The sequence below is a fragment of the Castor canadensis genome, chromosome 13 (genome assembly GCF_047511655.1).
Source record: "Castor canadensis chromosome 13, mCasCan1.hap1v2, whole genome shotgun sequence".
In the NCBI taxonomy this organism is placed as follows: Eukaryota; Metazoa; Chordata; class Mammalia; order Rodentia; family Castoridae; genus Castor; species Castor canadensis.
Window position 1 is genome coordinate 122,792,048 of NC_133398.1, and position 19,063 is coordinate 122,811,110.

Sequence of the window (19,063 nt, forward strand, 5' to 3'; positions counted from 1 at the left end):
ACACAAACATGTTATTGCACCATATACCCCCCAAACACCCCACATAGAGATATGCACATACTCACATCACATACACACAAGCCGCATATACACCAAGACATACCATATTGTACACATAGCGCGCACACACACACACACACACACACACACACACAGAGCACAAACACATCACACTGTGCACACTCACACACAGAGCACAAACACATCACACTGTGCACACTCACAGCCTTTGGCTGACATACCCTGGGTGGACTTTTCCCCTCCCAGCCTCTGATCTCACTCACTGCATCTCTGTGTGTGCCATACCTTTGTCAGGGCCCAGGCCCCAGGGGAGCCGTGTCTCTGTTTCTACTGTGCTCCATGTGCAGAGTGGGCTGGAGAGGCAGGTAGGCTGGGAGGGTGCAGCCTGCAGTGAGTGACTTTGTGAGCTGGTGCTGCAGATAAGTGGGGTCAGGTCCCAGCTCTCTGATCCCAGTGACCAGTGGCATGGAGTAATGTAAACCCAGTAATCTTATAAATCCACCCAAAATGATGGCTGTGATAGGTGTCATGGGAGAGGATTTGTGGGCCCCTGGGTGCTGAGGCCCTGGGCTATCTGGGAGTCGGGGACTTTTTGCAGGAGGTGATACTCAGCTAAGAGCTGGAGGGCGCCAACTGGGAGCTAGGCAGGCCTCAGCACAGGAGTGAGGCGGTGAGGGCTGATTGGGCCATGAAAGCCTCCTGGTTCCAGCTGCAGGTGGTCAGGTCTGCCTGGGCTCAGCAACACACTGAATATCCTGCTGAGATGTCCCCATTGCCTGCTGAGTCAGATAGGTCCCCATGAGAGAGGCGGCCACCTGTCTTGACCTGTCTGGGTCTCAGTTTTCTGGTCTGAGAGATGGAAGGAGAAAGCCTCCTCCTGGGTGGTGGAGAAGCAGGAACAGGTGCCAGCAAAGAGCCTGGCAAGGGCAGGAGGTGGGGTGGGGTCCCAGGTGCTCAGTAGGAGGTAGAGCCTGCCTGAGTCTCGTCTTGCTGTTAGGATTTGATGGCCTTGCATGTGTCACTTAACTTTACTGGGAGCATTGATTCCGGGCCCCAAGGAAGCTTTCAGTTACGTCGGTTCTTTTATGGGGCAGTAGAGTTTAGAAAATGGAGTCTAGAACGTTGAATAAGTATGACTCCCTAGCCACGTGTGCATGTGTGGATGTGTTCTGTGGCCCGGCCACTAAAGGTGTCAGAGGCATTCGTGGCTATGGTGTGCTGTCCGTATTTCACTCTGCTAAGAATTGGAGCTATGTCTGCTTGAAGTTCCAAACATTTTACCTGGGCCTGCTGTCTCTCCTCATGAGAAAAACCTTCCTGAAGCCCCCTGGAGAGGCGCAGGCCAGAGCTGCTCAAAGGTGGAGAATGTAGGAGCCTTCTTGCCTGGCGCAGTCCTGTCTTGCCTTGTCAGGGAGACTTGTCGCGCAATATTTCTTAGACAGCTCATGTGCATAGTGGTCTGGCCCCTGAAGTTATTTTTCCAGACTAACTCTGCGGAGATTTCCTACAGCCCCAGTGTGGTCTCTTGTCACCAGCTGCTTGACCTCAAGAGGATGCTCAGGTCTAAGTCCCCTGGGAGGTCCACCTACCCACCCATCTCGGGGGATGTGGGGACACTGCTGACCCTCTCCCTTTTTCTTTCTTTTTTTTTTTTTTTTTTTGTGGTACTGGGGCTTAAAGTCAGGGGCCTTCACCTTGAGCCACTCCACCAGCCCTATTTTTGTGAAAGGTTTTTCGAGATAGGGGCTTGTGAACTGTTTGCCCTGGCTGGCTTCGAACTGCGATCCTTCTGATCTCTGTCTCCTGAGTAGCTAGGATTACAGGCGTGAGCCACTGGTGCCCGGCCAACCCTCTCCCTTCTTTACTGCTCTAGCTCCAAGGCTCTCAGGCCGCCCACGAGCCCTGGTGTGTTCGGGGCCTTGCAGAACTTCAAGGAGGACAAGGCCAAGCCCGTACGGGATGAGTATGAGTATGTGTCTGATGACGGGGAACTCAAGATCGACGAGTTTCCCATCAGGAGGAAGAAGAATGCCCCGAAAAGGGACTTGTCCTGTGAGTGGGGAGGGGATGTGGGCAGGAGATTCGGGGAAGGCCCAGCCTGGCCCTAAAAGAGGTCAGTGTGTGGCTGGCTCCATCTAAGGCCCCTGCTGGACTCCTGTCTGCTCTGCTTTCAGTCTTATTGGACAAGAAGGAGGTGCTTCCCACGCCTGTCACAAAGCCAAAGCTGGACTCAGCGGTGTACAAGGTGAGCTGCCTTCCGGGACCGCTCTGTGTGTCCTGCTCTGTTGGTCCCCACTCTGTCTGGGTGACTCCATGACTTTGACCCTCAGTGGGAAGGTCTGTTTGTTTCTGCTGAGGAGGTAAGGGGTGTTCATTCTCCCCTGCCCTCTTCTCAGTGTTCTCAGGAGGGGGCCGTGGGCTAGGCTCAGATGTGGGGTTGGCATCGGAGAAATGAATGCTTCCCTGAGTCCTTGGCCACCAGGATTGCAGAGCTGCTCCCCAGTTGCATTTATTTCCCTGCAAGGAAGGGAAATCAATGCAACAAGACCTGCCCAGGTTGGGAGGCTAGGGACTGGGGACCTGCTATGGGGATATCAGACTAACTAAGATGACCTCTAAAGCTGTGTCCAAGTCTGTGATGCAGTGGTCTTAAGGAGTGAGGGCCCTGCTGGGATCCCATGCTTCCTGGGAGCCACCCTTCAGAGAAGCTCATCTGGATCTGAGGCTGTTACCAGGGCCTGGGGTTCCTGGGGTGGGGGTGGGGAGGCTGCGCCCCTCTGGTCACAGCAGATACATGTCTTCTGTGTGTCCAGGTGAAACACTGGCTCTCACTTTGTTGGTGTAAAGGTGTCTGAGAGCCAGACTTCTTCCGTGAAATTAGTGTGAGGCGTGAGGACAGCTCGGTCCTTTGTGGTCTTGGGGAAGCTTGGCACTCAAGTTTGCCCTAAGCATTTGACCAGCTGCTTCCTCAGCACCAGGGCTCCTGTCAGGCCCAGCAGTACCTTAGAAGAACAAGACTCATTAGAACTTATTTTTCTCCTTCATGGGAAAAAGTACTTCCCCCACCCCAAACTCCTGCCCTGACCAGCTGCTTTGTCCATGCACAGCAGAGCGATGACTCCTCAGATGAGGGCTCGCTGCACATCGACACGGACACCAAGCCCAGCCGCAACGCCAAAGTCAAGAAGGAGAGCGGGAGCTCTGCAGCCGGCATCCTGGACCTGCTGCAGGCCAGTGAGGAGGTCGGGGCGCTCGAGTACACCCCCAACAGGTGGGCCCCAGCTGTGCCGGGCGGCACCCGCAGGGTCTTAGATTCCAGAAAACTGGATTTTCTTGAAGGGCTGGGGTTCATGTTTCTCTTGATGGTCCCGGTTAAATTCTCTGAGTCACAAGTTGTCACTCTGGGTTGTGATCTCTTGACCGTTCCTTTTTCTCATGGAAAGCTTAGTGGGACTTTCACATATGCCACTGACCAAGGGGTAGATAGCCAAGGGGGCATAGCCTGCACCCCACCCAACACCCTGTAGGACACACGTGGATGCTTCAGCCTCTGTGGAGAGGGGCGATTCCTTCCCAGTCCTCTTGGTCTCAAGACAGCTGAAAATTTCCACTGCACAGTTGGGGAAACTAAGACTCAGAGAGCTTAGATAACTTGCTGGTGTCACCACAGCTGGAAGTGGCCCAGGTTCTCATCTGCCTGAGTCAGGAACCTGAGCTTAGAGTCCCTGAATGGTTGTGGGGTGCTAGCTTGTGATGTCTGCTGCTGGATTGGGATGTCATGCCTTGTCCAGAGGAAGGAGGGGCTGTGGGACTACTGGGTGCCTGCTTGGTTGGTTCTCCAGATCTGACCCCTTGGTCTCTGTGCTACTGGCCCCTCAACCCAGCCCTGAGAGCTGCTTGGGCAGGTGGAGACCAGATCAGACTTGCTCTTGGATGCCAGAGGGTTCCAGTGAGGTGGAGTAAGGACTTGATTGAAAAGAGTCAGTTGGCTGTATTTTATTTCATAAATTACTGTTTTTCATGTGGTGTTACATTCACAGCCAGCCAGCTGTGGGTGCTTTCTTTTCATAGGAGTGAAGCCTGACTGCAAGGGACCGCAGGGCCTTGGGGTACAGATTTCTTTCTTGCTATGAGGTGGTTTCTGTTCTGTCCTCCTGTGGAGAGGAGCTATGAAGCAGGCTGGCTGCATCTCCCTACTGTGCTCTCCCCCCGCTCCCCCTGCCCACTGCCACCCTCCTCACTGGAGGCTGTGGCCCTGCCTTGGGGCCCCACACAGCCCTCTGGGGGATGCCTGTCTCCTGAGAGGAAGCATGCACTAGACACCTTCATGACTGATCTCACCTGAGGTCCCCCGACATCTTGGTCCCCTGACATCTTGGTCTCCCTGTGACCTCCAAGGAGAAGCCTGGGAGGCCAGGGACGGGATGAGCCCAAGGCCACCCAGGATGATGATGATGAGATCAGCACTCAGACAGAGCTGAGAGCTAAGCCTTGTCTTAGGTGCTATAGAGAAGGAACTCTGGAGAGGTATAGAAATAGGGACACAGATGGGGGGGCATCTGTGAGGAGGTTTTGTGTCTGAGTTCAGGAGGGGCAGCCCATCTGCTAATGAGAAGCCCAGAGCAGCTCCTGCCTCTGCATCCCATCTCTGGGGAGCACACCCTGCAGACGCCGAGTGTGTCCTCACACATGTGCGCACACGTGCCTGCCAGGGCCTCCGAGGCTGTCCCCCCAATCTCCCCCTCCCAAGCCTGCCGCAGGCAGTTCCTTTCTCAAAGTCTCCCATTTGGAGTGTAGGTCAGTTTTTGATGGTCCATTTGCTCTGTTTTAAGTACGGGCCGTTTGGAAAATACAGCTGAAGAAAATGGAGGAAAATATGTTAATTTCTTGTGGACGGTTTGCTTGGTATTTACCGCTGGGGGAAGAAGAGGGGATTTTGGTATGATAATTGGAGGATTAAAGTATTATTTTCCATGCTGACTGCTTAAACTTTGCTCATTGATTCACCAGCGACCTCGTAGACAGCCAGGCCGCTGGGCGTGCGGTCTTCACCCTCTGGGGTCAGCCAGATGGCACAGGTGGGCAGCTCACCTCCACACAGGTGCCAGTGGGGGCACCCTCCTAGTGGGTGTCCTGGCTTCCCCCCATGGCTTGGGTTGGGGGCAGGGGAGGGCCTAGTGCAGAGTGCAAGGTGAGCTATTGCCTTTGTTGGTGGCCTGCTCCTGCTCAGGATGGTGGCAAGCAGGGCAGCTGGCCTGCAGCACCATGGCCCAAACAGCGCAGATGGTACAGGGCAGGGCTTCATTGGGGCAGCTCCCGACAACGCCTTCCCTGGAGCTCATCACTGCTGACCATTGGTTTTCCTTTGCTGTGACTTTGGCCTGAGAAGCAGCTTTTGTGAAGGACTGTGAAAAAGAGTGACCGACCCCTTCTCCCTGGGCTCAGTCAGAGAAAGTTCCCTGTGAATCTATGGGATCCTCAGCTAGCCTCCAGCACGGTCCCTTGAGGACAGCTCTCATCCTAGTTTGTATGGCCAGCTCCAGGATGGTCTGTGCTCACTGGCGGCAGCTCCATCTCCTTTCCCCCTCCACAGGGCTCAGCCTCTGGAACCCTCTTGCTTCTTGCAGTAGCTTTCCCTGTCTTATCAGCCTGGGCTGGATAGCCTGGGCATCACTGCCTCAGCCTCCCCTTCTTTTTCTTTTTTTAAATTGAGACAGACTCTTTCTATGTAGCCCAGGCTGACCTCAAACTTGTGACCCATGTGCTGGGATTACAGGCATGTACCACCATGCCCAGCTCACCTCTTCTTTTTCATCTCACACATGTGCCATCTCCAGTGGGTGCATGAGCCCATATGCAGAAGGGCACAGGGGTCTGCACAGTGCCTGTGTGCCTGCATGGCCACTTGCAGTTAGTATTCTGGTCCTGGGCTTGTCACATCTCTTAACCCACCCTCTTCTCTTGGTGGCTAAAATGCCACATGCTTCAACAGTGTTCCAAATATCTGGGTGTGGCGGGGTAGGCGATAGAGAATGAGGACATCAGGGGAAAGGATGACACTGATGCAGTGGGAATTCTGCGTGCCTCTGGTTTAGCCCCATGACCACTCAGGCGCAGTGACAGGTGTGGCCGGTCCTGGTGGTGCCCCTGCCTAGGGCTGTGGTCAGAGTTAGCACAGGGTGACCCAAGAGGTGTGCGGAGCTGGCAGGAGGACAGGAAGCTGAGTGTGCTGGCCAAGTCTAAGGTAGAGAGTCTCGTGCGTGATCATGCTAGACCTGGGCCTTCCAAACCATCGCTGTCAAAAGGCCTCCTGCCCTCCCTGGAGTGTGTCCAGATGAGCAGAGGGGGCTGCCTAGCTTTTTCCATGGGGAAGTTTTCAGCCCACGCCACTCTGTGCCCTCTGCTGGCCTCCTGGGCGAGGTGTTTTGTAGCCCATGGGCTGGAGGCTGCAGTGGTCTATGGGCTGTGAGCTTCAAGCTTATAGCTCTGGTTCAAGTGCCCTGGGCTGAGGGCGGTGGTCTTGTGTACCCTGGGCTATGGGCCAAGGGCCACTGCTGAATGAAATGCCTCCCTCTGTGTCCGCAGCCAGCCCCCTGCCTCCCCCAGCACACAGGAGGCCATTCAGGGAATGCTGTCCATGGCCAACCTCCAGGCCTCTGACTCCTGCCTGCAGACCACGTGGGGTGCTGGCCAGCCCAAGGGCGCTTCGCTGTCGGCCCATGGTGCCCGGAAGAACGGGGGCGGAGGCAAGAGCACGGGCAAGCGGCTGTTGAAGAGGGCCGCCAAGAACAGTGTGGACCTGGATGACTATGAGGAGGAGCAGGACCACTTGGACGCCTGCTTCAAGGACTCCGACTATGGTGAGCATTGCCGCTGGGGGAGGGGCAGTGGGGCCAGAGCCCACGGCAGGCAGAACCTGGGGGCTGTGCCCACTGGGAGCCTGGCCCCTGTTTGCTTTGAGATGTAATGCAGAGACCATAAAAATCCTTAATTTGGTATCTTTAGAGCTGTACGCAACCGTAGCCATGGTCAATTTCAATTTCAGAACGTCTTATCTGCCCCCCCCAAAGGAAACCCTGTCCCCATTAACAGTCACGCCCCATCCCCTCTTTCTCAGTCCCTGGCAACCCATAATGTGCTTTAAGTCCTATGAATTTACCTGGACATTCTATGTCAACGGATAGAAGAATATGTGACCTTTCATAGCTGGTTTATTTCACTCAGCAGAAAGTCCTCAAGGTTCACCCACATCGTGGCATTGTGCCATAGTTCCCTTCTTTTGTTATGCCATCCTGTGATGCAGCCTGTGCTGTTTATCCACACAGTCTTTGAAGGGCCCTTGGGTTCTTGGTTGCTGTGAACAGTGCTGCACAGGTGTGTGCACACGTGCACAGGTTGCTTTATGGACCTCTGCCCTCTGCCCTTTGGCTGTGTTCCTAGGAGGGCATAGTCAGGGTCACAGGTCTCTGTATTTAGCTTTCTGAGGACCTGCTTGGCAGGTTTCAACTGTGAGATGCAGAAAGTGAGGCCCAAGGTGACCCTGTGGCCACACCTGAGGTCAGACAGTGAATCAGGCACTGGATGTGGCTCTGACCTGTGCCGTGGGAATAGACCTCCGCTTTCTACCAGACCAACTGGTGTGGATCAGGCCAGGCTCTAGATGAGCCGTGTTCAGACACAGTAGAGGACCTGAGGGCAAGGGCCTGCCCCCACCTCGGGATGTCCCAGCACACTGGCACAGTGTACTGGCCAGGCTCACTGCTCCCAGGCAGGGCACAGTGTACTGGCCAGGCTCACTGCTCCCAGGCAGGGCACAGTGTACTGGCCAGGCTCACTGCTCCCAGGCAGGGCACAGTGTACTGGCCAGGCTCACTGCTCCCAGGCAGGGCACAGTGTACTGGCCAGGCTCACTGCTCCCAGGCAGGGCACAGTGTACTGGCCAGGCTCACTGCTCCCAGGCAGGGCACAGTGTACTGGCCAGGCTCACTGCTCCCAGGCAGGGCACAGTGTACTGGCCAGGCTCACTGCTCCCAGGCAGGGCACAGTGTACTGGCCAGGCTCACTGCTCCCAGGCAGGACACAGTGTACTGGCCAGGCTCACTGCTCCCAGGCAGGGCACAGTGTACTGGCCAGGCTCACTGCTCCCAGGCAGGGCACAGTGTACTGGCCAGGCTCACTGCTCCCAGGCAGGGCATGCCTTGGCGTAGTTCACACCCTTTTTTAACACCTGTGCTAATGGCCAGAGGCCGGGGTTTTGCCGAGCTGGACCTCTGTGAGTTGGCGGCTCCCGTGGGGGAAGCAGGCCCTGCCCCACATCTGGTGGACAGATTTGAGCCTCAAGGCAGGGTCCACGATCTGGTTTGACAAAGAGACTGACAGCAAAGTGAACTACTGTTTTCTGCACTTTTTCGGGGTGTGGAGCATCAGGCTCCTGCTGCTGCCTCCAAAATTATGGTCCTAGAGCTTCCTCAACAGCCCTTGGAGACCGCAGTGCAGGGGCCACCAGCAAGTTACCATGTCAGGGCAACTCCCACTGCCACCTCTGCTCCTGTGCAGCACCCCAAGACACACTGGACAGTTCTTGGTGGGGCTTCAGAACCCACCCAGCTCCCTGGACCTTTATTATCGTCTTCTTGGATAACAGCTAAGATTTCACCTAATACACCATTCCTGGAGCCTGAGTATTTCTCCCCTGGGCACTGGATACCCTAGGGAACTTGGCCCCGTTCCTCCACGGTGGGCCTTCAGGGTCTTGGGCTCTGGGAACAGTTCAGGCTGGTGGTCCTGAGAGGTAAGGGGTTTCGGGCTCCAGGCAGACTGAGGCGGCCCTGGTGGGTTGGGTTAGAGCCCTGTGCTGTGTAGTTTCCACTGCACGGCAGGCCTAGAACAGGCCTGGTGCCACCACCAGTCAGGAAGGTCTGCTGGCCACCACAGCCCCTGCTGCACCACTGCACCTGGAGGCTCAGGGGCCTGTCCTCCCTCTGCCTCCCTCAGTTTACCCCTCACTGGAGTCTGACGAAGACAACCCTGTCTTCAAGTCTCGGTCAAAGAAGAGGAAAGGCTCGGACGATGCTCCCTACAGCCCCACAGGTAGTGTTGTGGAGGTGGGGACCCTGACGCCTGTTGAGGGCAGCTGTATCCTCATCATCTGTCATCTCTGTGCCACTGAGGATGGGCTCAGCTCTGTGCCCATGCACATGCTGCATGTCCTGTCCGGAGTGGATCAGCTGCTTAGAGGAGCACAACTGGGGCTCTGCCTCATGTCTCAGGACCCCAAGCCCAGACTCCACTCACAAGCCTCCCCCTTGGGCCAGTCCCTCCTCTCTAGTGCCTTCCTCAATGAGTAGTTGTGTGACGGGCACCTTTTACCTGGTGGTACCTCCTTTATGGTGGCTGAGGGATACCTGCTGGGGTGGCCAGTGGGATGGGGGTCGTGTCTACCTTCCATGAGACCCTACAGCAGCCAGGCTGTCTGCTCCCAGCTTGCTGGGTCCCCAGGCTCTGCCTTGTGAACATCCCGGTGGGGCACCCACCCCTTGTGTTGTGATATGGCTTCCTACCCAGGGAACCAGGTGGTTAGGGTTCCCCAGACACTTGGATGGGCTGGGGTACGAGGGGTGGGTAGGCTGTGGCTGGAAGCTGAGGGGCTGGTCCTTCTTTTCCACAGCAAGGGTCGGCCCATCAGTGCCGAGGCAGGACAGGCCTGTGCGTGAGGGGACCAGAGTGGCCTCCATCGAGACCGGGCTGGCAGCCGCTGCGGCTAAGTTGTCCCAGCAGGTGAGGAGGGGTTGAGGGGATCCTCACTGAGGCCAGAACGCCATTGCCTTCACCTGCGCTGACCTCCCCAGCACCACCATATCTTGGTCCTATGTGCTGACCTTCTGGACTAAAGGCCGTCTGGCTTGAGGTCATTAGATGATGGAGTGGCCCATTTCTCCTGGCCCCAATTCTGACTGGGGGATAGAGGAGCCAGGAGTGACAACCTGGGCCCCTTACCCCAGGCAGGTGCCTCTTTCTGCGGCGGGGCTGCTCTGGAGTGCAGAGGGAGACCCAGAAGGCTCCACACCCCTCTTCCCACCTTTGACACCCCTGAGTGGGGGCCCTCTGTCTCCTCAGGGAACTGGCATTCTCAGTTTGTTCTCACGGTCAAGAGCTGGTGGCCTGTCTCCATATTCTCTTCTCTTCCAATCTTGTTGGCTACCTCCAGCTCCTTTCAGCCCAGGACTCCAGGTGCCCCCTGCCCCAGGCCCCACAGCATCTGGGTACCCAAAGAAGCTCATGGGATGAAAGTGAATAACCTTCCAGAACCTTCCAGCTCAGCGTGGGGTGCCAGCATGGTGTGGCCTGTCCATGCACCCAGCCGCCAAGTGACCATATACGTACCACAGGTGCCCAGCACCAGTGTCACATCTCGGTGCAGCCCGTGTCTGAGGGCAGCTCAGGTTTCAGCCCTGAGTCCTCTGCTGCTTGGCACAGATGCACCTGAGGGCTTAGCTCCCAGACTGGGGAGCCCAGTGCTGTCGGACAGGTTTACAGTGGCCCTTTCTGCTCCCCAGTATCATGGCAGAGACCTCTTGACCACAGCGCTCCACCATTTCCAAGGTCTGAGCTTTTTCCATGGCTTGCATCTGGGTGGAGGCCATGCTGGCTGCCCACCACTCTGATGGCCAAGCAGGGTGTGTACTTGAGGCTGCTCTGTGGGTAACCTGCCTGCATGCTTTGTTCAAAGGAGGAACAAAAAAGCCGGAAGAAGAAGAGCACCAAAAGGAAGCTGCCTTCTAACACTGCCTCTGCCCCCACCTCCACCTCCACCTCCGCCTCCGCCTCCGCTTCCGCCTCCGCCTCCACAGGCAGCACCTCTGCCTCCACCACGCCAGCCTCCACCACGCCGGCCTCTACCACCCCGGCCTCCACCACCCCGGCCTCTACCAGCACAGCCAGTAGCCAGGCTTCACAGGAGGGCAGCTCGCCTGAGCCCCCACCTGAGTCACACAGCAGTAGCCTGGCCGACCATGAGTACACAGCAGCTGGCGCCTTTGCAGGGACCCAGGCTGGCCGCACCTCCCAGCCCATGGCCCCCGGAGTCTTTCTCACACAGAGACGGCCTTCTGCGTCATCCCCCAACAACAACACTGCTGCCAAAGGTACCCAGGCCCTGCCTGACCCACTACCAGGCCCTCAGGAGGCCCCAGACTCTCAGATCCTGTCCTTGGTCCCGATACTGGGGTCTGAGTTAGTCCCCGTCCAAACAGCTGCGCGCCCGACTGCACTTCACACAAGTGTTTGCAGCTGGCTGGGCCCAGTCACCGTGTGAAGACAGTAGCCTCTGACACTTAGGAGATGGGGACCTGGAGGGGTTCTCTGATCATTGTGCATCTGGTTGAGGTCCTCAGCTGAGGGTCTGACAGGGAGTCTGTATGTGGTCAGCCATTTGCTGAGGGTGGGGCCGGGAGCAACCCACCCGAGATGAGCCAGGTCCCGGGTGCTGGCTCCTCTGTGTGGGTTCGCCTGTAATGGCCAGCCAAGTCCCTTGCCATCCATCTCCAGCTTCTGCTAACTGTTGGGCCTTCCTGGTCCCCAGCAGCCTGCACGCTGGCTGTGGGAAAGGCCTGGCGCTGGCAGTGGCTTGAGATGGCCTTGTTGCCAGGGGGTGGGGTCCAGCGTGGCCTCACGTCCTGATAACGCTGCTCTGAGCCGAGTCCATTGCAGATGCAGCAGCCTCCAAGCTGGGCACTGGGATGAGGCGGTTGCGAGCTGCCGGTCAGTGTCTGTGGGAGTCCACCCCACGTTCTGCTTTCTTTGCCATCTCACTCCTTCTTTTCTGTGTCCCCCACCCCCACCCCACAGGAAAACGGACAAAAAAGGGCATGGCCACCGCGAAGCAGAGGCTTGGAAAAATTTTGAAAATTCACCGGAATGGAAAACTGCTCCTTTAAAGTCTGGAAAGCCAGGATCCTTCTGCTCTGCTCAGGACCCCCCGGAGCCCCGCTAAAACATCAGCGCCCCACCCCAAGGAGGGTGGCCAGCTGCCTCACCCAGGGAGGGCCTCACCTCCTCCCAGCCACCACTCCCCCCAAAAGAGCGTCTGTCCCTTGAGCAGGCGGAGTGAGCTGAGAGTGGCCGTCCCTCGTTTTGAATATGGACGTCCTTTCTCAAATTGCTTAGAGTGACCAGTTTCTGAAAAGCGGCCCTACCAGTTTGAGGACCATTCCAGTTTCAGGACAGCCTCCAGGCACCACAGAGCGTGGGTTTGATTGCAGGGTCTTTGCAGCTCTGCTGGGATCATGAGTCCTTCAAGGAAGGTGGAGTGAGCCAATGCTCGCCAGCCCCCAGAGTCTGAGCTGGCCACAGGCTGGTAGCCTCCAAAGGCTTAAAACAAGGCAAAGAACACAGAATGAGGAGGAGCACGTGGGATATTTATGTGCCCCCTTCCCATCTCTTCCCGAGTGATTCTCAGACAGTTCCGCAGAGCACTCAGCGGTCAAGGAGAGGTCTGCCCCGAGCTCCCCATCTGGCAGGTGGCAGGCTGGGCAGTGGGTGTTAACTCTCTGAATGCCCAGAGACACCTCTCTGGGAGGCTAGGATCAGCAGCTGGGTCGGGGAGTCAGTGGGTTGGAGGAGCCATCGGGGAGTTCCCCAGGGAAGGGTGAGGGCTCAGCCACACCTTGGGGTCCAGGGGACCCAGGCCAAGCCACATGGAAGGGCCCTGTCCAGCTCTGCTGGCCACACTCTGGAGAAGCACTTCTCAGCCAAGGCCCCCTGCCCTGAGATCGCAGAGCGGGTGGTGGCCAGGTGGCTTGAGCACGCACGGACAGGCACTTGTCTGCTCACGGTGTGGGCCCGTGGCGCATGAGCGTGGGCTACCCCTGGATGGTGTGTGTCTGCCCACTGACACCAAGGGGCTGGGTTTGTTTCTCAGGCAATCCTGTATTTTAATTTTAGATGTATTTCCTGAGGCATATTTTTCATAGAATGTAGCGTGTAAATAGCTTTTTAAATGACTTCTTTTTTATAAGAGTAAAAGTATCTAGGAATTTCTTTCTATAGGGTCCTTCATTAACCTTTCTACGAGTTTTTTGCCGACTCTGACGGACAGTTGGGTTACATTTTCCTTTGTCCTTCTTTCCTGTTGTTATTATTCTTACTCTTATTTTTCTTTTAGGAACTAAGGTATTGCCTGAAAAACAAGTGGCTGAAAAACAAGAGAGCCTTATACTCTGTCTCTACAGAAGCCAACAGCACACAGGACATCTGTTTTCAGACACGTTTCGAAGACGAGTCTTCAACTCTCATACCAGCTCTTTGTTTCCTTCTTGTATGACGACGGGCGGGGATTCAGTTATTTTACTAGCACCTTGTGAAGTGTTTCTGTGTTTTGTGATGCTGTAATTTATTAATGTTTGTAGCTTTTTATATTTGTACATTTCTTACGAGCTTTGTTTATACGCCCATCCCCTGCGTGTTTTGTTCATGAGGAGAGGCAGCTTGGTTGGAGGCCTTATAAGCTCCCACGTACTGTGAGCAGGGACACCACCGTCCCCAGGGCCCGCGGCCGGGCGGGGGAGTCTCACGGCCCCAGGCTACTCAGACTGGTGTTTTTAAAGTTTCCTTTCCCCTGTCCTGTGACCATTTATATAATCTAACCCGGGCATCAAGCTGTTCTCTCTCTCTCTTTCTCTCTCTCTCTCTCCCTCTCTCTTTTTAATTTTATTATTATTTTGGCAACATGTACATTTCTAACAAAGTTTATCGTGGCTATTAAAGTGTTTTATTTCCCAATTCATATTACTCTTGTATCGAGTCCATGAGGTCTAAGACTACTTAGACCAAAGTTTTAAGAAAAAAAAAAAGTAAAAATATTTCAGGTTTTGTACAGAATCATGTCTGTGTCATTTCTACCTCATTCACGGTCCTCAGCAGCTGGCATCGCAGTTGCGGGGGGTCTGTCCCCCACTTAGGTCTTGGCCACCAGTGTGTGCAGGGAGAGTTTGGCATGTTTCCAGAAGCCGCCCGTGTCCATGTCCCCAGCTGGCTGGCAGGAGTAGGGAGAAGAGCTCCTGGGCCCTCAGGGCGGCAGACCCAACCCTACACTCTGGTGGTCTGTTGAGCCTTCCTGCGTACTGGGCTGCACACAACAAACCCACAGGACCAGCCCTGTCCTGTCAGTGGCACTCTGAAGTGACAGGACAGGGACGGTGCCGTGGTGGGGCGGCACAGGGTGACACTGCGTGTGGGGGCTGATGACAGCGACGCTTGGGGCCTCCAGCAGTGCCTGGAGAGTGGCCTGACCTCCGGCCACTCCCGCTAAGCAAGTCCCTGTGTGGATCCCAGGTCCGTATGCTCATGGGTTTCACCTGGTGACAGCAAACGGAGCTGGCACACGGACTCCAATGTTCAGATAAGGGACTGGACACGAGGTCGCCCAGTGTGCAGGGAACCAAGTCAGGGTCATCCACCTGCCAACTCCCTGAGCAAGCTGGGAGTAGATGCCCCAGGGAGCCCTGGCTGCCTGCCCCGAGCACACTGCCGCACCGTGGGTGCGATTCATTTGTGCCCTTTGTTAGGTACCGTGGTATGACCTTGGCCAAGTCCCTTTTCTATGAGCTTTGGTTTCCATCCTCCCCGCCCCTCCCCCGCACAGATGCTCAAGGCAGATGCTCCAATCCTGAACCCTGTGACTGCACCACTGGAGGGACCTTACAGAAAGCTGGGGCCATGGGAAGGGGGTGGGTCCTGGGGCTGCCACCAGGTGGTGCCCTGGGCCCACGCTCAGCTGCAGGCTGCCAGGCACTCATGGCCCAGGCCCCAGCAAGAGGTGGGTGGCCTTGCAACCCCCAGCCGGAGGGAGATCACCTTAGGGCTGCCCCAGGGGTCTCCACAGCCACCAGGAGACGGTGTCCCACCCTGCACTTCTCTGCTGTGCAGCCCTCCAGGCTCAAATTAGCAGGGTCCCTGAGCCCTGTGTTCCTGGAGCTGAACCACTGGGTGCTGGTCCACGTGCCCCTTACCAGTGTGGCTGTGAGAACTGACTTTCGGAGCTAGGGGCCCCAGGAGGAGCTCCCAGAAGCCACTGCCTCCCCCAGGGCCTGTGCTCAATTCCTCCTCTGCCCTGGACTTAGCCTGTCATGGCCCTCGCTGTGTTGCAGTGTTCCAGGCAGCCTGTGTGTCCCCAGAGTCAGACAGAGGGCCTCAACAGGCCTGCAACATGGAAGGCTGGACCTGCCTAGGCCTACCTGTTCTGATGCTCTTCCTCCTCCTAGGGTTGGAACCCACAGGCCCTTGTAAGTGAGGGTGAAAAGGCAGAGCCCACAACTCAGGTGAGTCCCCCGTGCCCAGGCTCTGCCCCCACCACACCCTCCCCCCCACCCCTCCCTCTGCAGGGTAGCCTGGGGAGACCCCCACAGGGAGGCCAGGGCTCTTCGTCCATTGGTTCATCGCTGCTGCTATGAGCCACCATGAAGGGTCTCCCCGTCCTAGACCTCAGGGACCCTCTTTTCTGCCCTTGGTAGGCACCTTATCTCACAGTGTGCACAGGCCAGGATGAGGTCACCAGTGACCCTCAGTGTGAGAGGACCCAAACCTGGAGCTGCGACTTCCAGCAGGACAAGTTCATGGCACAAAGCCAGAGAGCACTGAGACCCCAGCCCCTCCCCAGGCCTGTCTCCTGCCCCGTCCCAGCATGTAACACCACGGAGATCTCACTTCAGGTTCCCAGCCTACTTGTTCCACAGCTGCATTGGCTCCACGTGACTGAGACACCAGTTTCCCACTCAGTGAGCAGGAAAGCCACCAAATGGCCCTTTCCTGGCGTTTCTAAGTCCAGCAACTCCACAGCCTTCTCCAGAGCCTGCAGGAAAGGACAGGGCTGTATTGGGGGGAGGCCCACTGCAGTTTGGAAGCCTTGTCGCTGAGGAGTCCGGGGAGGCTCAGAGCGGAGTCAGATCCACGCTGTTACTGCTCGCTGTGCCACAGGACAGGGTGTGGGTGGCTGGCCCAGGTGGGAAGGACAGGCCTGGAGTGTTCCCAGACTAGCCACATGGGAGATAAGGACACTTTCCAAGACAGGCAGCTCAGATCGAGGCTGCTCAGACAACCATGTGGACCTGATGGGGTAGGCAGCTCAGAGCAGACCCTAAGGTATCCACGCTGGGGGGTGGGGGGGATGCGCCCCTCCCCGGGGACACTGCAGTGTGTGAGAAGAAGCAGCCGGCAGGTCACAGCAAGGGGCTTCCCACTCCTCACCACCTTGCCACGTCCTCTCCATGGCTCTGCAACTCAATCTATTTCCATGGATCCACCTGTCCAGGTGCCCAGACTCCAGAGCCAGTCCTTGAACCTGCAGTTGTCAGAAAAGGGTCCAGCTGGGGAGCCTGTGGGGGGTGATTCCCAGAATGAACACCAGGGGGCAGGCCAGGGCTAGGAAACGGGGCAGCCCACTGCGGGAGGTTAGTCAGCACCTGGGGCTGTTGTGGGACTGGGACTGGGAGTTGTGGAAGCAGGGGACAGTAACTCAGGAAGTAAAATGATAAGCAAGCTATGAGTGCCAGGAAGGACAGTAAAAATCAGATCCACTCAGTCCTTAACTTTTGAGCATTGGAGTCTATTTATTGTCTCTTCCACTCCACAATCACTTTTTGAGGGAGATCCTTATGAGTCTCTGTTTTACTGATGGGGAAACTGAGGCACTGAGTCTCACAGCTGTTAGAGCTGTTAGTGTCTCACAGTCAAATTCTCTCCATGACCCTTGGTTTTTTTGGTTTATTTTTTTTTTTTAGAGAGACCTTTCTGCAGTTGGTGGCTGGGAGGCAGCTCCCAACGCTGGCAGGAAGAGAAATGATACAAGTGCAAAGGCCCTGAGGTGGGGACAAATGTGTCATCTCTGAGGACGGCTGTGTGAGGGACGGAGCCCAGTGGAGGGGCAGTGCTCAGGGTTCCCTAAGGTGCACGTCCACCCCACCCCTCCACCACTCCCTCCCCTCTGGGGCCCTTGTCCGACTTGTGCTGTTCGGGCTTCACATTCTGCACAGTTCTGCAGATGGGGACAGGGCTTGACTGGGTTGCATGGCAGCTGAGGGTCTTTGCCCTCTGTGTCCATGGCAACAGGAGGCTGGATGGGGGTGGGGAGGGAGAACTTCGAGAGCCCCCTGGCCAGGGTTAAGGAAAGGAAGATGCAGACTGAAAAACCCAAGCTGTGTTCCCAGCCCCCAGGGAGGAACAGCTCAGCAATAATTCCGGCAACGGAGCAGCCTAAGTGTGAAGAGGAAGTGCGGGGTTCTGGTGTTGAAGACTTGGGGTTTCCTAAGTGATTCTGCAGGCAGTGGGATCACATTCCCTGAGTGCTTTGAGGGCTGGGCAGGGCTCTTGAGCTTTCATAAGGGTGTCTGATCATAACCTGGATGAGTGGCCTCAGTGTCCCCATCTGCAGAGTGGGAGCAGTAATGGTCCTGACTTCACACAGAGGTGCTGCAGGGCTAGAGCCTCCTGGTAACCTAGTGTCCCCACCCAGCCCCCATGGGAAGCATTTCTCTCCAATTCTGCACTCCTGCCCGGAGCACCTGGCTCACTCCGTGACCTTGGAGAGGTCACTTTCCCTCTCTGAGCCTTTTGCCTTTCTGATGGTGAAGGTACTCCCACCAGGAAGGGGGAGAAGGACTGCCATGCCCACCCCAGGGGGTCGGGGGATATACTGCTTGCTTGCAAGGTGTGCGCTACAGCTGGTAGCTGGACCCCCTGGAGTGGTTTTGGCTGACTTGAAACTTAATTAAACATTTACTCATTCCAAGTTTTTGACTTCCGTCTCATGCTTCGGAGTGAATCCTTTGTATTTTTTCACCACTCAGGGTTTCATCCCCAGAGCTGGGTGACTGGGGCGGACTCTGGCCCAGGGGAGGGGTGCTGGGTGGAGGGGAGCTCGGGCTGTCTGTGACCTGACAAATGGCCTCCAGTAAAGCCATTGGCCTCCTTCCTGAGCCGCCCACCGCCCACTCTTGAGTCCAGCCCGCCGCCTCATCCAAACAACCCCGGGGATGCCACCTCGGCAGAAAAATGACGCTGTTCCATTAACATCTGACACGGATTTGCAGGCCCCAAACAGACGAGCGCGCGTGTAAACACCCGGCCCGGCTGGGTCCTCGCCCGGCCTCAAAGTGGGATCCTGGTTATTAATTGTCCTCCTGCTGGCCCTGGGGACCCCGGGGCCCAAGAGCCTGCCAGCTTGATTTCAAAGCCAGAATCCCACCTACCCTGAGCACTGCAGTCCCCAACTGCCGCAGCTGGCAGAGAGGTGTGCCCGATTCTGGTGCCCACGTGGGTGACCTTGGAACCCAACGTCCTCCCTGTAAGATGGGGATGGCATGGTGTGTCCGGGTTGCACCTGCTGGTCCCTTGCGTGCACTCTGGAACCACATTCTTGGGTACCTGGCCCCAAAGGGGAGAGAGGACACCTCGAAGAGCCTGTGACCGTGTGACAGTTGTCGTTTTACACTGAATCGGGGCATTTGTTCCTGTGTAGTGTCTGACAGTTAGCAGACAAATAACACTCCTCCCAGCCCATGTGTCAAAGGGAAGTCTCAGCGGAACACAGTGGCCTCCATGCAGCCAGGTCCTGGGAGAATTTCTGTCCCCCCCACTCCCTCCGCCTTCCCTTCATTCCTCTCTCCCTCCCCGCTTTCCTCCCTTTCTCCCTCCTTCCTTTCCCTTCCTCTCCCCTTTCCTTCCTCCCTCTTTCTTTCACAGGTTAAGAGAATTCCATGCCATTGCTTCCGGGGTCTCAGCTACTCTGATCTCATGGGCTGTGACCTGGGGACACTCCTGTTCCCCTGGGCGCCACCAGGATTACAAAGATAAACTGCATTAGCTCGTGCCAGCTCCGGGAGGCCCACGCAGTGTTGCAGTGTTTACGGGGTCATTACCATTGCTCAGAAAGCCATCCATTCCACCTTTAAGCTCACTTCCTTATTTACTTTGCACACTGCTTACCTCTGCTCCTCCTCCTGGGATGCTGTGACTCACGCTGAGCACTGCGACCCCCTGGGTCCGTCCC

At 56.6% G+C, this 19,063-nt stretch overlaps 1 protein-coding gene across 8 annotated transcripts in view; it reads left to right on the plus strand.

Moving 5' to 3' along the window:
* Phf2 (PHD finger protein 2) overlaps positions 1-13,899 on the plus strand; it is an 88,497-nt gene extending 74,598 nt beyond the window's left edge. For 4 of the 8 annotated variants that reach the window (XM_074052524.1, XM_020186551.2, XM_074052526.1 and 1 more), the window contains exons 15-22: positions 1,895-2,073; positions 2,196-2,266; positions 3,129-3,292; positions 6,607-6,881; positions 9,016-9,111; positions 9,689-9,798; positions 10,751-11,165; positions 11,869-13,899. In XM_074052524.1, coding sequence (XP_073908625.1) covers positions 1,895-2,073; positions 2,196-2,266; positions 3,129-3,292; positions 6,607-6,881; positions 9,016-9,111; positions 9,689-9,798; positions 10,751-11,165; positions 11,869-11,957 — 1,399 coding nt within the window. In that variant the 3' untranslated portion in view covers positions 11,958-13,899. The remainder of the gene's footprint in view (positions 1-1,894; positions 2,074-2,195; positions 2,267-3,128; positions 3,293-6,606; positions 6,882-9,015; positions 9,112-9,688; positions 9,799-10,750; positions 11,166-11,868) is intronic. The other 4 variants (XM_074052525.1, XM_020186570.2, XM_020186586.2 and 1 more) reach the window with 2 other exon arrangements.
* The last annotated feature ends 5,164 nt before the right edge of the window (positions 13,900-19,063 follow it).